Here is a 15,101-nt window from a genome sequence, read left to right as displayed (position 1 = left end):
GCTGTCCATTTGTGCAGTACTGGTATTCTGGCCCCTTCCTTGGTTCAAATGATATGATGGGATGAAATGCATGTATCCAACAATTCTCTCCACTGTCCCCTTCTCTTGCTCCTGGCTTTTCAATGAGTGGATATTGTAGAAACACAATACACACATAATCACCACAATCCTGAACCAATCAGCTCTGGTCTCAGTTAGAAATATGTGGAAGTTGGTGTTTAGTCCTTGAGGCCACCTTATGTGCAATCTTTCTTGCCTCCCATGTTGATCAACCTGAAATTTGGCTCCCTGCCTGGAAAGACAGAGTGCAGCAATTCTCTAAAAATCCTGCTGATGCCTAAAGTCTTGGAAGCCTACTTCAATGTATTTGGAAGGGATTTCACTCACTTCCCCATCTTTCTATTTTATTTGCAGCCTGAAATCCCTTTGCAAAATCCAACATGCAGCACAGTCTTGCAGTATTTAATTTTAATAAAGTGTTTGATGTGTTCACCTTTTCTCCATACAATATACCAAATTCAGCACTGCATATTATATTCATTGATTTACCACAATTCATAACTTCAGGGAAACTGAGCCTAATAAGTCTAATTTATGTTTACTAGGGGTGGGGGTGGGTGGGCAACATTTGATGTTACTACTGATTGGAACAAAAAAAAATCCTATGCATTTTCCTGTTTCCTGTCCCTGTGCATGAAAACTACCCTAGTCTCAATATCTAAAATCTAGAGCCAGAATTTGATCAGTCAAAATTTATGTTTTGAATATATCGGGCACCTTTATAGAAAGAAACTGCTTATTCCAACTAAAAGTTGTTCCTGAAATGGATCCCACACATCATATCTAACAGCCAATGAAGATCTGTGAATTAGCCAAGATGGGCAAATTGACTATGCTAATTTTTGAAGAACCACATAATCTGGAAACACAAGCTTTCTAACCTCTTTCACTACCATCTCTCCAGTTAGCTGTTTACCATTCACAAATGGTGTACTGGAAATAATGGATATGTTGTACTGATGTTGTATATAATTTGCTGTTTACATTGCAAGATGAGGTCTCCAACTCCATTTTAGGGGAGTGAGAACATAGAAGGAACAAGGGCTTGGATGAGATAGCAAAGAAAACACTGATGAAATGATCTCCCAGACCAGTGTTTGCTTTTCTCATTGGGAAAAGAAACAGCAATGATTGCCAATACATGGAAAAACACATAGCCCAGAACACTGTGCACCCAAGTCAGAGAGCAGAGGGGACAGCTAATGTGTAACTTGGGTTTGGCAATCAAGGGGAAACAAATAAGTAGGAATCCAAATTTTCTTTTGGGATCAGTTCCTGAGCACATGAAACAAGGCAAGATCCTCTTCTCAAAAGATTAAGTCTCTGAGAGGTGAGTGACCATTTTCTACATGGATTTATTTTGTATCTTCAGCATCTAGACACAAAGTTAATTAGTTAGCTTGCTTGGAAATGAAAAATGTAATGAAATGTGAAGGTACTTTTGTGCAATGTGCTAATCGTCAACATTTACGGTTACAATCATTTGTACAATCCACATTTTGCAAAAGTCACAATTAATACGAAGTGTGGTAGGCTTTATTTCAGTGGAAGGAACTGACAAAACAACGTTTGGGTATTCCTTGACTAAGAAAATCCTATGAAGTTCATGGAGTGGCTGTAAGTTGGCAGGTGACTTGACAACATACACATACATGGGGAAAAAATCAACTCTATCCAAGGATTCCCCTAGTTTTGTTCTAACGGTGCTTGGGTTGCATCATTTGTGAATATATGCGAGGAGGAGGTAATTAAACAAGAATAATAATCTGGACCCAGATTATTATTCTTGTTTAATTTGAAAGGATCATAAACACTTTCTGTGAAATTATTAAGCCCAATGCGGAGAAGGTGGAATGGGGGTACTAACGGGGAAGCAGGGTCAACCTGAATCTTTGGCAAGTCATTGTTTCAAAATGGAATGGGAAAGGCTGTACAAACATCAACTGGTCTGAACTGGTTTTGCCCTGGTGCACAATATGTTTTCAATCCTGTTAAATGTAATATGTGTATGTCATTATGATATTGTTAGTTTAGTTAGTGATTTTTTAAAAATTTTGATGTTATGTATTATGTATTTATTCTTGCTTGATTTTATATTTATTTGTTGTAAGCCACGCCAAGTCCTTTCGGAGAAGGGGCGGGATATAAATAAAGATGATGATGATGATGATGATGATTATGATTATTACAAAGATTAAGAGTGCAGTTCTACACTTGCTTAACTCAGTCCAGAATGCTCAATTGAGTTCAGTGTTTGTGTAATGCAGTTTTTGCACCAGTCACCCGCTCAAACTCAGTACTGTGCACTATTCAGACTATTGAAGGTTGCTAGATATTCACTGTGTATTGTATTCTGTGGTTGTTTTATATTGTTTGAAATGTTTTTATGAATTTTGTTGTTATATCTTAACTATGTTGAATCTCGGGCTTGTTCCCATGTAAGCTGCATTTGTATCCCTCCCCTTTGGGGAGATGGAATACAAAAATAAAGTTGTTGTTGTTGTTGTTATTATTATTATTATTATTAACACAACAAGATCAGTCCACAGCAGGCACTCTGCTGGCTGTTGCATTGGATCACATCTAAAAATCCTTCCCAAGTGTCTAGGACTGTGTGATGAATTGGCGAATAATGCATGCAGATCCCAGTAAGGTAGCCTTTTGCAGCTGGCAGATGGTAATTTTGTCAGTGCCGATTGTGTTTAAGTGCAGGCCAAGGTCTTTAGGCACTGCACCCAGTGTGCCGATCACCACTGGGACCACCTTTACTAGTTTGCGCCAGAGTCTTTGCAGTTCGATCTTTAAATTCTCATATCGTGTCAGCTTTTCCAGTTGTTTCTTTTCAATCCTGCTGTCACCTGGGATTGCAACATCGACAATCCATACTTTGTATTATTATTATTATTATTATTATTATTATTATTATTATTATTATGATGGGTGGGTAGGGGTGATAGATAAAACTGACAGCACAGTTTTGGCTCTTTTAACAGACTCCTTTTCTTGCTGTGTTGCTTTTCTGGAACAGTGAATTCAGGCAAGTGAACATCATATGCTCCTGTTTGACTATTGCCACTTTTGTTAATATAGTTACATCATGCCACCTGAAAACATAGGCTCCTCTAAGTGTATATGCTCTTTTTCATCAAGCCTGATGTAATGGTTTGGTAAACTGAAATATTTACTTACACAGCTCCTTCCCAGTGGATACACAGATATCTGGTCAGGAAACCATGTGCATTAGATTGCCACATGCTTTAAAATCCAGCACTATCCAGAGTGCTTGGAAAATCAACATGAACAGGCTTTTCCCTAGAGATGTAGCAAGTATGTAGCACACAACAATCTGTGTTGTTGGTCTGTATCAACTTGAAAAGAGACAAAGGATTCCTGTAGCACTTTTGAAACTAACTAGAAAGCAGCTTGTAGCACAAGCTTTTGTCAACTCAGACAACCTCATCAGCTGCATGGAATGAAGCTTCTATGGATATACATTTACAGGCAATCCTCAAGTTGCAAACATCTGTCTTACCTAAGACTCCTAGTTGCAAACAGGTGTGAGACTACAGGAAGTGAGTGGAAATCTACCCCTAGGAAGAGAAATTCACTCCTGGAAGAGTTATCATTTAGAAAAACGTGCCTCCACTGACACTTTCTCAACAATCCTTGTTTCCAGGACAAACCAAACATCTCAAAATCCAGTTGTCAAAGGGACAAAAGGTGAGGTGAAGCTTTAGCTGACAGCAAAACAGACATTACAGGGGTGTTAACCCTCTCCTAAGCTATCCAAAACTTTAAAATACACTTAAAATGCACATGCTCCAACTTAGGATCTCAAGCAGAGGGAACCAACTTATTCCATATCTTTTTATCTTTCCCCATCTTCTGGCATGACCAGCCATCCTGTGTACTTGCTGTGCCTTTCCCCTGCTTTCTCCCACAATCTGCAGCTTATAGTCCTGAAGATGGCTGCTAGGCTCCATGTCCATGTGCTTAGGAAATGGAAACCCGCAGAGTCCCACCAGAAGTGCCCTCCATGGGACTCCCATGGGGCTATTTCCTAAGTACATGGAAACAGCCTGAAGACCATTTGATGAAGACTTTACATGCAAATTCAGATTAAGAACAAACATACAGAACATATCATGTTCATAACTCAGGGACTGCCCATATACTGATGGATGGTAGGCAGAGGCGGCCCTAGGTAATTTTCAACAGTGAGCAAACCGTATTTTGGTCCCCCCACCAATCACTGATATATATATTCTGTTCATTGTGGGAGTTCTGTGTGCCATATTTGGTTCAATTCCATCATTGGTGGAGTTCAGAATTCTCTTTGATTGTAGGTGAACTATACATCTCTCTAACTACAACTCGCATATGTCAAGGTCTATTTTCCCTCAAGAGTGCCTCAAGAGCGCCCCTGGGCAAAATCAACTATACTCTGCAAATGCTTACTTTGCGTAATGGGTTGAGCCACCCCTGATGGTAGGGGAGGTATTTGAATAGTAATGAAATTGCTATGGTGAGTATATGGCTATGGCACTATAGAGACAAGTTGAGTTTCTGATCATTAAAAGTTCAGGAAACCCCTGCATGTCTTATGAGTTAAGGACTGGGCCACTGTCAGAAAATGGGATTGATTGAAAAGTGGCAACCATTTATTTTTAGCTTTCAAATCTAAGACTAAACACTACAAGGTGTCAAGTTAACTGGTAAAAAAAAAACCTATGCACCAAAGAAGCAGCAGCAATGGTCAAAAGAGCAGATTAGGGGTTGAGAATAAGGAAATGGCTATAACTTAGATCTGTCGAAACAGAGGAGTGTCCAAAGCAAGTTGTCAAAAACAGGAGATGTTTGTAGTCAGAGGACAAAGGTGGAAGGCAGGATCTACTTCAAGCCAAATATTTAAAATGTGAGTGTTAGGCATGGGCCCCAAATCACATGATGGTCTTTCAGGCAGTTCACATGTAAAGGGGGAGAAAGTGTAAAGGAAACCTATGCCAACTCACTGCACCTGGCTAAAGGTTGTATGCTGAGTGGCAATCAGGTCCCTAGTAAGCCATATACATCGTATAGCTTGCTCTACCCATCCTGATCTTTGGATTATGAGGAATTTATTGAAAAGGAGCTTCTATTTTCAAAGGCCACCAAAAACATCACCATCAGTTAAACACAGAGCTTGAAAAAAACCTTTCTTAGACCAGTAACTTTTAGAATCCTCCAGCCCTTGGCTAAGAGATGATTGGAATAGTATTCCCACCAAAAAAGCTAAAACTGAATATGATGCAATGAAGACAGAAATGGGCAACTATTGTTTTGATAGGGATGTAATTCTTTGCTAAATTTCTTCTCAAAAGAAACAATTGATTTTATTATGACAATTTTATTCCTATTGTGAGAAAGTAGTTGACATCCACAATTTCCAAAGGCTATTCACAATTATTCTGCACAAAAATTGTATATGCTTGATTTACATAGAAAACAAACTGTGCGGGATGCATGCTTGTAGCAAGTAGCCTAAACTGTTGTTGGGAAAAGGGAGAAAGAAAGCTGGACCCAGGTATCACTTCTTCTTCTTGTCCTTCTAGGTAACTACTGTTGGCAGACATACATTGCTCATCCTTCTCATTTTCCCCATTGATTGTAAAATGCACACTAATTTCAGTATTACCAATAGAAAAAAGATAGATAGATGGATAGATACATAGACAGATAGACAGACAGACAGACAGATAGATAGAGTACCTATAATGCTAAGATGCATCCCATGTTTAGAGATGTTTTAATGAGGGAGAGAATATAATACAATAACCTCCACAGGTTGCTTCTTCTGCACTGCATACAGAGGGATCCTAGGGTTTGGGTTTTTATCTTTTGGCTGTTTGTATGCCACGGTGATGCAGGTGACTTAGGTGATCCCTAAAAGTCAGGATGGATTTCTCAAAAACAAGTCATGCCAGATTAATCTTTTCTCTTTTTTGTTACTTAAAAGTTTGGTAGATACAGGGAATGCTGTGGATGTAGCATATCTTGATTATTATATAGAAATGAAGGGCCTAGAAAACTCTTATAACTTCTGTTTATTCTTATTTCTTTCATACTTAGGCATTGCTGAAGCTGCCATTAGCCATGAATCCAGAAGTGGTTTTCCTGTGTTTCTTTGTATGCATTCTCACTGTTGGCTGTGATCGGGTGTATGTCCACCCCTTCTACCTGTTTTCCTTCAACAACACAAAAGGCCACAATTGCAAAGAGCTAGAAGTCAGAGAACAGCTGATGAAGACTTTCATTCCCATCTCAATTGAGTCTCACCTCATGTCAGAATCTGAAGAGAGTCTAAGGAACCGAAGCGAGGAAGAAAAAAGACGTTTAGGAGTGAAGTTCTTGAGGGATCCCATTCATACAGTTGGAGCCCGCTTCTACCAAAAGTTGAGGGAAATCTACCAAGAAGACAATATTTTACTTTCTCCCATTTATATATATGAGTCTTTGTTGGCTTTCTACTTAGGGGCCTCTGGAACCACAGCTAACTATCTGCAGACATTGTTGGAATTCAGCTCCCCTTCCATTGACCCAAACTGCACCTTCAAAATTGATGGGTACAAAGTCCTTACGGCTCTGAGGTTCATAATCAATTGCCCCTTCCATTCAAAGGATACAGATGGATTAATCTTCTCCAGGGTTTCCTGTCTTTTCTCAGCCCCTGACATTCGTTTATCAGAGTCCTTTGTCCACCAGTTGGCCTTTTCTGATGCTAACTTTCATGTGAGGGCAGTCGATTTTTCAAACCCTGCTCAAGCAGCCAAATACATTGGAGCCTTTGTGGAAGATAAAAGCACACCCAGAAGCAAGAGTTTGCTTTCAGACATTGATCCAGAAACCACGCTGCTGTTTGCAACCTACACTCAGTTCAGAGGTAATTGGGCAGTAGGATGGGGAGAGAGTCCATTTCAAGGGTGGTGGAGGCTCCTTCTTTGGAAGCTTTTAAACAGAGGCTGGATGGCCATCTGTTAGAGGTGCTTTGAATGAGGTTTTCCTACTTCAAGGCAAGGGATTGGACTGGATGGCCCACGAGGTCTCTTCCAACTCTATGATTCTAGGGTCACCTTCCAATGAGTGTTTATAAATCTGTATCTGCATTCTCTAGGGTGCAATTCATGCATTTGATAGTTGTCTGGTGTTTGTCCAGTTTGGTGACCCCATCTCTAGGTAGACGGTAATTCCGACTAGGGACAGAAAGGATACTCTTTAAAGTTCATTGCCCTGCAAAATAATGGATTTCCCTTTGGGACTACAAATCTCAGAATCCCACAGACAGAATGCAATCACTAGTATCAAAATATTTCCAAAATAGTATAAGAAATAATCTAAGTAAAAACCAGAAAAGCTCCTTGTTTGAACCAAAATATAACCTTTCTGGAGAACAGCTACCATCACAGGATTCCTGACTTTCAGAGAACCCATTTGAGATTCTTATAATATCCAGTGTGATTTTGAAGATTAGTTGTGGAGGAAGTGGCTTCTAAATAATCCAAATTGGATTAGGGAATTGGGGGAGATCCTTCACTCTTATTGTGGCCATTGTAAAAACTGAGATGTGATCATTTCAAGTTTTCCTTTCAGCTCTAATGCTATGGTTTACAATGCAGAAGAGATAGGTGAGGCTTTACTTGCATTTGGCTTGATGCCATTTTTAAAAAGTTCTGGCTCCTCTCCAAAGGTTGTAAACCACTTACAATGTGTTAAGTTTGTTAAATCCAAAGTGAAAGCCAAAATTCATTTAAGTTGTGTTTAGCACCAAACTGGCCTTTTAATCTATTGATTGTTCCAGCTGTTAGCAATTTCTACTTGAATTATTTTATGGAATTACGAATTGATGGTCCTTTGTCTTCACACTAAAAACTTTGCCAAAATCTGCAAATCTTTAGAAAGCAATGATATAGATGGTGATGTACCAGTCCAATTCTGGAGTGATCTACACACTCAACCTCCAGTTGGGCTCCTCTGGGAAAGGATAGAAGAAAACAGTGTTTCTGCATTCCCCTTTGTTTTTTAAAAGCATTTTCTCCCATTTTCTATTAAGCAACAAAATAAAATAAATTTAAAATAGCTTCAGGGCTGGTCTGACTTTTCTGCTTGGTTTATGCAAAGATCAATTGCTGGGAGGGCTTTAGACTGTATGAATCTGAGCCTCCTCTTTCCCCAATATTAGAGGTCCAATGTGGGACATGTTGTAAAGTTCTTATTGTAAAAGTAACTATCCTTTTGCATGGATGGGAAGACAGATCTAAGATTGGTTTTCTGTTTCTGATCTTCAAGGGGTTTCCTGCTGTCAGCTTTGTGACCCAGCAGGAGTCCTAAGTCTAGCATTCTTTAACTATGAACTGTCGAAGGCTTTCATGGCTGGAATCACTGGTTGTTGTAGGTTTTTTCAGGCTATATGGCCATGTTCTAGAGGCATTCTCTCCTGACGTTTTGCCTGCATCTATGGCGAGCATCCTCAGACCTCATTACCTCTGAGGATGCTTGCCATAGCTGCAGGTGAAATGTCAGGACAGAATGCTTCTAGAACATGGCCATATAGCCTGAAAAAACCTACTACAAACCATTTTTTAACTGAGCCCGAAACATAGCCCGAAAAAACCCACAAGAACATTTTTTAACTGTTAAGCTGTACTGATGCTCTCAGGTCAGTGCTTGCTGTAAACATGGATGCTATAGAAACAGCATACCAATACATGTCATTCATTTGTATAATATTTAAATGTGCAAAATGTATTTCTTTTGCACATTCTACAGGTGTGCATAATATGGAACTAATTGCTACCCGGATTTGGAAAAATGGAACGCAGAAATCCTACTTTTAATTAGAGACATTGATTTTGATCACTAAAATGTCAGTTATAAGCGGGCTGTTCTTATTCTTTGCCTCAGATCTCGGTGGCGCAGTAGGTTAAACTGCTAAGCTGCTGAACTTGTTAACTAAAAGGTCGCAGGTTTGAATCCGGGAAGTGGGCTAAGCTCTCACTGTTAGACCCAGCTTCTGCCAACCTAGCAGTTCGAAAACATGCAAATGTGAGTAGATCGATAGGTACTGCTTGGGAGGGAAGGTAACAGTGCTTCATGCAGTCATGCTGGCCACATGACCTTGGAAGTGTCTACGGACAATGCAGGCTCTTTGGCTTAGAAATGGGAGATGAGCACCAGAATCAGACTTAATGTCAGGGAAACCTTTACCTTTACCATTCTTTGTCTGCTACTGGTCTTTTTTGCATTTGTTCATACTTATTCTGTATTTTATATTTCTGTTTCAAAACTGTGTCATTGCTAGCCACCTTGATCTCTGCTAAGAAAATCAGCAGATTAGTATTTAAAATGCATGTCATATATTTAGATGCTGGCAAGTTGCTTCATATGCTAACCAAATGAACTTGGTCAAACCATTAAACTTACAACTCCTGCATTTTCTCTCTCCAAGCTATTTTAAAGGGAGCCACCCTGTTGAAGGAGCCACAAGACTTCTGGCTGAATTCGGACACAGCGGTCTCTGTCCCTATGATGAGAATTACTGGAACCTTTGAACATAAATGTGATGGTGACCCCAGGCTTTCTGTGGTCAGGATTCCTGTCAGCAAGAGTATATTTCTGCTGCTTTTGCAACCAGTCAACAGCAGTGACCTGGGCAAAGTTGAAAAGCAATATTCCTTGACACCATCTGTAACCTGGATGCAAAAACTATCAGCAAGGTACACTTTATTTATTTATCATTACAGATCATATGTATGGAACTACCTCTGTAGAAATCCATTTAGATTGATAGTATCTAATTGGATGCATCTGGGTTTGTTTGTTTTTTAGGTAATAGATAGTGGGAGACAGTTTTACAACATAAACTGTGGCATTTCGGTTCAGGCATTAATAATGGATACATTATTCATCACTGCAACAATATAATAATCTCATGAAACCTTACTTACTTACTTAGACGATCCCTCATAGCCCAAGGATGATGGTCCTCCAAGTGTAGTGTCTTGGTGGTGGGTTTGTAGGTGACTGTAGAGTCCTATTCTTGATCCGCATGGTCTCCCACAGTGAGGACATCGTTTTCCAGGTGGAAGGCGGTCCCAGTCAGGGTTGGTTTGATGCACCTTCCTCTTGGCATGTTCCTCCCTTTCGCCCTCCATTCATACCTCTTCGAATTCTGCAGCACAGCTGGTCACAGCTGACCTCCAGTTAGAGTGCTCAAGGGCCAGGGCTTCCCAGTTTTGGGTGTCTATGCCACAGTTTTTATGGTTGGCTTTAAGCCCATCTTTAAATCCCTTTTCCTGTCCACCAACATTACATTTCCCATTCTTGAGTTGGGAGTATAGTAACTGCTTTGGGAGATGGTGATCGGACATTCTAATGAAACCAATGTCATGATCGAGGGAGAGTTGTAGTGAAACCTGAAATCCCAAAGCTCTGGGACTTAGCAGGGATAATGAGACTATCTGTCAACCATCCTTTCCCAGTGTTTCCAGAGCTATCTGAGCTTAGCTGCAATCCTCACAGCAGCGAAGATAAATATTTGACCAGAGGTAATCAAACAAGACAATATGATTTTGCCATCATCTTGCTTAAATAACAAAGGATGCACTTCCCATGGGATGTGATTGTGTTGAACAGCATATCACACATAGAGAATTGACACAGGGTTATTGTGCAAGGTTGATTGTTGAGGCATGTATCTTGAGGAAATCTCATTGTGGTAGGATAATGTGTTAATGCTTGGGAATATTCATTTCTTTTAATGTCTAATTTGACTAAAGGGAGCATTTGCCAGGTAGTACTGTCCTTAGGCGGTATGTTTTGAATAGTTATCTTAAGTAGAAGGGAGATGTTACATTTCACTAAGAATAACTTTAAAAGTCCATCCCACAAAAATCATGTGCTTGATCTTGCTACTCATTTTGCTGGTGTATGTGTGCTTGCTTAACTATTTATGTTGTAATTTTTTATTGTTCAGTTTTTGAATTTTGTATCCTGTAAACTTGTAACTATATATTTTAATTGCTTGTTAGCAGCTGTGAGTTCTGAATTGGGAAAAAGACAGAATAGAAATGAAATACAATATAAAAATACACCTCATGGTATTTAATTGATGCTACTCTCCATCAATGAAAATCAACAACAATCAGATTACTACTTCTAGACTATGTCATGCGTGGAACTGTGCTTTCCTGCCTTTCTATATTAAAAGAGTAGTCATGAAAAATGACAATAAGATGGAGCGGATTGGGGCAAAAGGGAAAAGGGGAGCACCTGAGGTGGAGGCTGTAATAACATTTTGAAAGACACACAGGTATGACTACAAGTTGAACAACACTGGATAAAAAAATACCCAAAGCACATAGAAAAGCTATTTGCCACCAAGATAACTGCTACATATTTTTCTTCGGGCAACCAAGAGGAATGGCTGCATCCTCAGTAGATGCTTCCTAAAGAGTAGATGAGCACCTGTTTTCTTGTCCCCGGTGGCACAGTGGGTTAAACCGTTGAGCTGCTGAACTTGTTGACCGAAAGGTCACAGATTCGAATCTGTAAACAGCGTAAGCACCCGCTGTCAGTCTCAGCTTATGCTAACCTAGTAATTCGAAAATATGCAAATGTGAGTAGATAAATAGGTACCACTCCAGCGGGAAGATAACGAGGCTCCATGTAGTCATGCTGGCCACATGACCTTGGAGGTGTCTACAGACAATGCCAGCTCTTCAGCTTAGAAATGGGGATGAGCACCAACCCCCAGAGTTGAGCAGGGAAAATCCTTTACCTTTTACCTTTTTTTTTGCCAATCTTCACCTTTCAGGTGTTTCATCCAAAACTCCAAGGAAACCCAAAGTTCTCCTAGACCTAGGACTCTCAGCATTACTAAATCAAAAGATATACGAAGCTATTCCATTTCCTCTTCCTTTGCAGATTTTTTGTGGCACATAAAAAACGTGTGAAAACAGTGTGTTGCTAATGGAGGATAAGGAAACATTTACAACACTGTGTGAATGAGAAAGGGCTGGGCAACTCCATGATTAAAAACTTCATGATATGGAAGCGCTCCTGGAATCAACGTGATGTAGTTTATTTACAAGCAATCATTCCTAATGATTTCTTTCTTCTTGCATCTTCTTCAGACAAATCCAGCTGACTTTGCCACAGATATCCTTGAAAACTATTTATAATCTTCAGGAACTTCTTGTGAAGCAGAATATGGGTGATCTGCTTGGAAAGAATGCCACTTTCAGACTACTAAGCAACACTGATATGACAATTGGCAAGGTACAATTTGTACACAGTAGCACACTATTTCTTAATCTTTCTCTTTCCTAGCTGTGCACACATTCTTTCTTCCTGGGCACTGCAATTTAAGAGAGATAATTGCCAAGCTGGAATGTATCCAGAGGAGGGTGACTAAAATCATCAAGAGTCTGGAGAACAAGCCCTATGAGAAGCTTCTTAAAGAGCTGGGCATGTTTAGCCTGAAGAAGAGAAGGCTGAGAGGAGACATGATGGCCATGTATAAATATATGAGGGGAAATCATAGGGAAAAGGGAGCAGTCTCTATGGAGCAGGAGCAAGGACTTCAAACTACAAGAAAGGAGATTCCACCTGAACATGAGGAAGAACTTCCTAACTGTGAGAGCTGTTCAGCAGTGGAACTCTCTGCCCTGGAGTGTAGCGGGGGCTTCTTTGGAGGATTTTAAACAGAGGCTGGATGGCCATCTGTCAGGGGTGCTTTGAATGTGATTTGCCTGCTTTTTGGCAGGGGGTTGGACTGGATGGCCCACGAGGTCTCTTCCAGCTCTATGATTCTATGTAAGCTAGAATAAGGAGACCAAGTTAAATGTTGCAAACTATAATGTCTGCAGTGTGAGAGATGAGCAGTTGAAGGATGCATCAGCAAGATGGGGAATGCGTGAACAAACCTTACAAGGAAATATGTAGGGGTTAGATGAATCATAACATTATGGAAATAACAACATTAATGAAAAAAGCAGTTTCAAAAAAGAAAAAATAGCAAGGTTGCTGTAAGTTTTTCAGGCAGTATTGCCAGGTTTCAGAAGCATTCTCTCCTGATGTTTCACCTGCATCTATGGCAGGCATCCTCAGAGGTTGTGAGACCTCACAACCTCTGAGGATGCCTGCCATAGATGCAGTCGAAATGTCAGAAGAGAATGCTTCTGGAACATGGCCATACTGTCTGAAAAACTTACAGCAACCCAGTGATTCCGGCCATGAAAGCCTTCAACAATACAAAAAAAAAATAGCAACAAAAGACTGTGGTTTTCATTTCCCATCAGTCATTCTGGTCAAATTCACAGCCACTCCCATCCATGTTCCCTCCCTGCAATCTCTCCATTACACAGTTCGCAACAAATTTAGTCCATTTAGCTTATGCTCTTCTCCCAAAATGCTCAGAGCGGGATCCAACTTCATAGTAATATTATTTAGCATCACTGTATCTTTTTCATCTACTTGAATTTTCCCTTCATTGTTGCTATATCATGACTTCTTGCCAGCCTCGAAACTATGGGTGACTGTATGCATCTTTGCTTGCAGGTAACAAATCAGCAACATTTTGAGCTGAGTCCCAGTGGAGCTGATGAAGCCGAAGCTCCCCCTGAAGAAAATGAAGCCACAGAGACCCTCAAAATGACCCTGGACAAGCCATTCCTCTTGGCAGTGTATGAAAAGGAGTCAGATGTATTGCTTTATTTTGGCAGAGTAATGAATCCTCTGAGAGGGACATAAAAGATCACAAAAAAGAAAAGAAAGAGGCATTCCTAGATTTCCTCTTCCCTGCCCTTGACTTAGCAAGTTTTTATGGTCTCAAGTTGTTATTATATATTGTGAAATGCAAATAGATATGGCTTTCAAATTTGAAAGTGATGAGAAGAATCAAGAAACTGGGTTGTTGTAAGTTTTTTGGGCTGTATGGCCATGTTCCAGAAGCATTCTCCCCTAACGTTTTGCCTGCATCTGTGGCAGGTATCCTCAGAGGTTCTGAGATGCAGGCAAAACATCAGGAGAGAATGTTTCTGGAACATAGCCATATGGCCCGAAAACTCACAATAACCCAGTGATTTTGGCCATGAAAATCTTTGAGAATTAAGAAAACTTAAAATCACCATGTTCCATTCAGTGGGTGTTGTAGGAATAGAGCTGTTTATGCCACCACCTCTGGTCAACAATGGCACCACACAAAGAACTTCAAAGTATGCTTGACTTAGCCCACTGAATCTACAGTAGAATAAGTTGTGTACACATTATTTTTTATTATGACATAACATGTCAATTCCTGTATAACTGCTTGATAAAGAGAGCTCAAAAAGCTGGCAGTGTCATATGTAATGAAAACATTCTACCACACTTTGGCATCAGATCAGGGGAATGATGTGTTGTTCTTGCTACTTGTATCTGCAGTTTCGTTTATCCACATTCAACAAAATACACCCTCTCAAGGCCTTTTCAAGGTTTTCCTATGCGACTGTATTCTTGGACAGAAGCCCTTTATTTCAATAGAGTTTACTATTACTTGTAGTTTCTCTTATCATCACAAAGACCAAGGGTGGCACTTTACTTGACAATTTAACAGTATTAACTGATTTTCCAAATGGCCTAAGTAGGATTGACTCAAGTCATTTTGCCTTCTGTGGCTAAGGCTGGGACGGTGTCAGTTCCCTTTCAGTATAGAAAATAGGTGTACTTGACCTTTATTTTAATGTTGCAAACAGGATAGCATTCTCCACCAGAGGTGAGGAAAGCAGCTCTCTTGAGTTCAGAAACCTGGCTACATGGCATGCAATCTGCTCTGTCCAACAACAAAAGAGGAAAGAGGTGTCTCTGGAGCATATAGTGCCTGCCATGTAATGGTAGGGATGCTCTGCAACGAAGAAAACAGCTTGACGGGCTGTTGTCTGTATTCACCCTGCTTTACAATTTCAGCTTGACTCTAGTACAGGCATAGGCAAACTTTGGCCCTCCAGGTGTTTTATACTTCAACTCCA

General features: G+C 40.1%; 1 protein-coding gene across 2 annotated transcripts; it reads left to right on the top strand.

The window, feature by feature from the left end:
- The first annotated feature begins 1,245 nt into the window (after window positions 1-1,245).
- AGT (angiotensinogen) lies at window positions 1,246-14,425 on the top strand. Of its 2 annotated transcripts, XM_060753798.2 has the most exons (6): window positions 1,320-1,390; window positions 3,054-3,097; window positions 6,169-6,979; window positions 9,542-9,809; window positions 12,228-12,372; window positions 13,654-14,425. In XM_060753798.2, the coding sequence occupies exons 3-6, from the start codon at window positions 6,193-6,195 to the stop codon at window positions 13,843-13,845; spliced, it is 1,392 nt and encodes a 463-aa protein (XP_060609781.2). In that variant the 5' UTR covers window positions 1,320-1,390; window positions 3,054-3,097; window positions 6,169-6,192; the 3' UTR covers window positions 13,846-14,425. The 2 variants fall into 2 exon arrangements, with proteins under 2 accessions (XP_060609780.2, XP_060609781.2); XM_060753797.2 differs by lacking the exon at window positions 3,054-3,097 and having other exon boundaries at window positions 1,246-1,390.
- Window positions 14,426-15,101: the final 676 nt, after the last annotated feature.

This window comes from Anolis sagrei, chromosome 1 (genome assembly GCF_037176765.1).
Source record: "Anolis sagrei isolate rAnoSag1 chromosome 1, rAnoSag1.mat, whole genome shotgun sequence".
Classification (NCBI taxonomy): Eukaryota; Metazoa; Chordata; class Lepidosauria; order Squamata; family Dactyloidae; genus Anolis; species Anolis sagrei.
The sequence above is the reverse complement of the archived record's forward strand: the minus strand, read 5'-3'. Positions and strand labels throughout refer to the sequence as shown.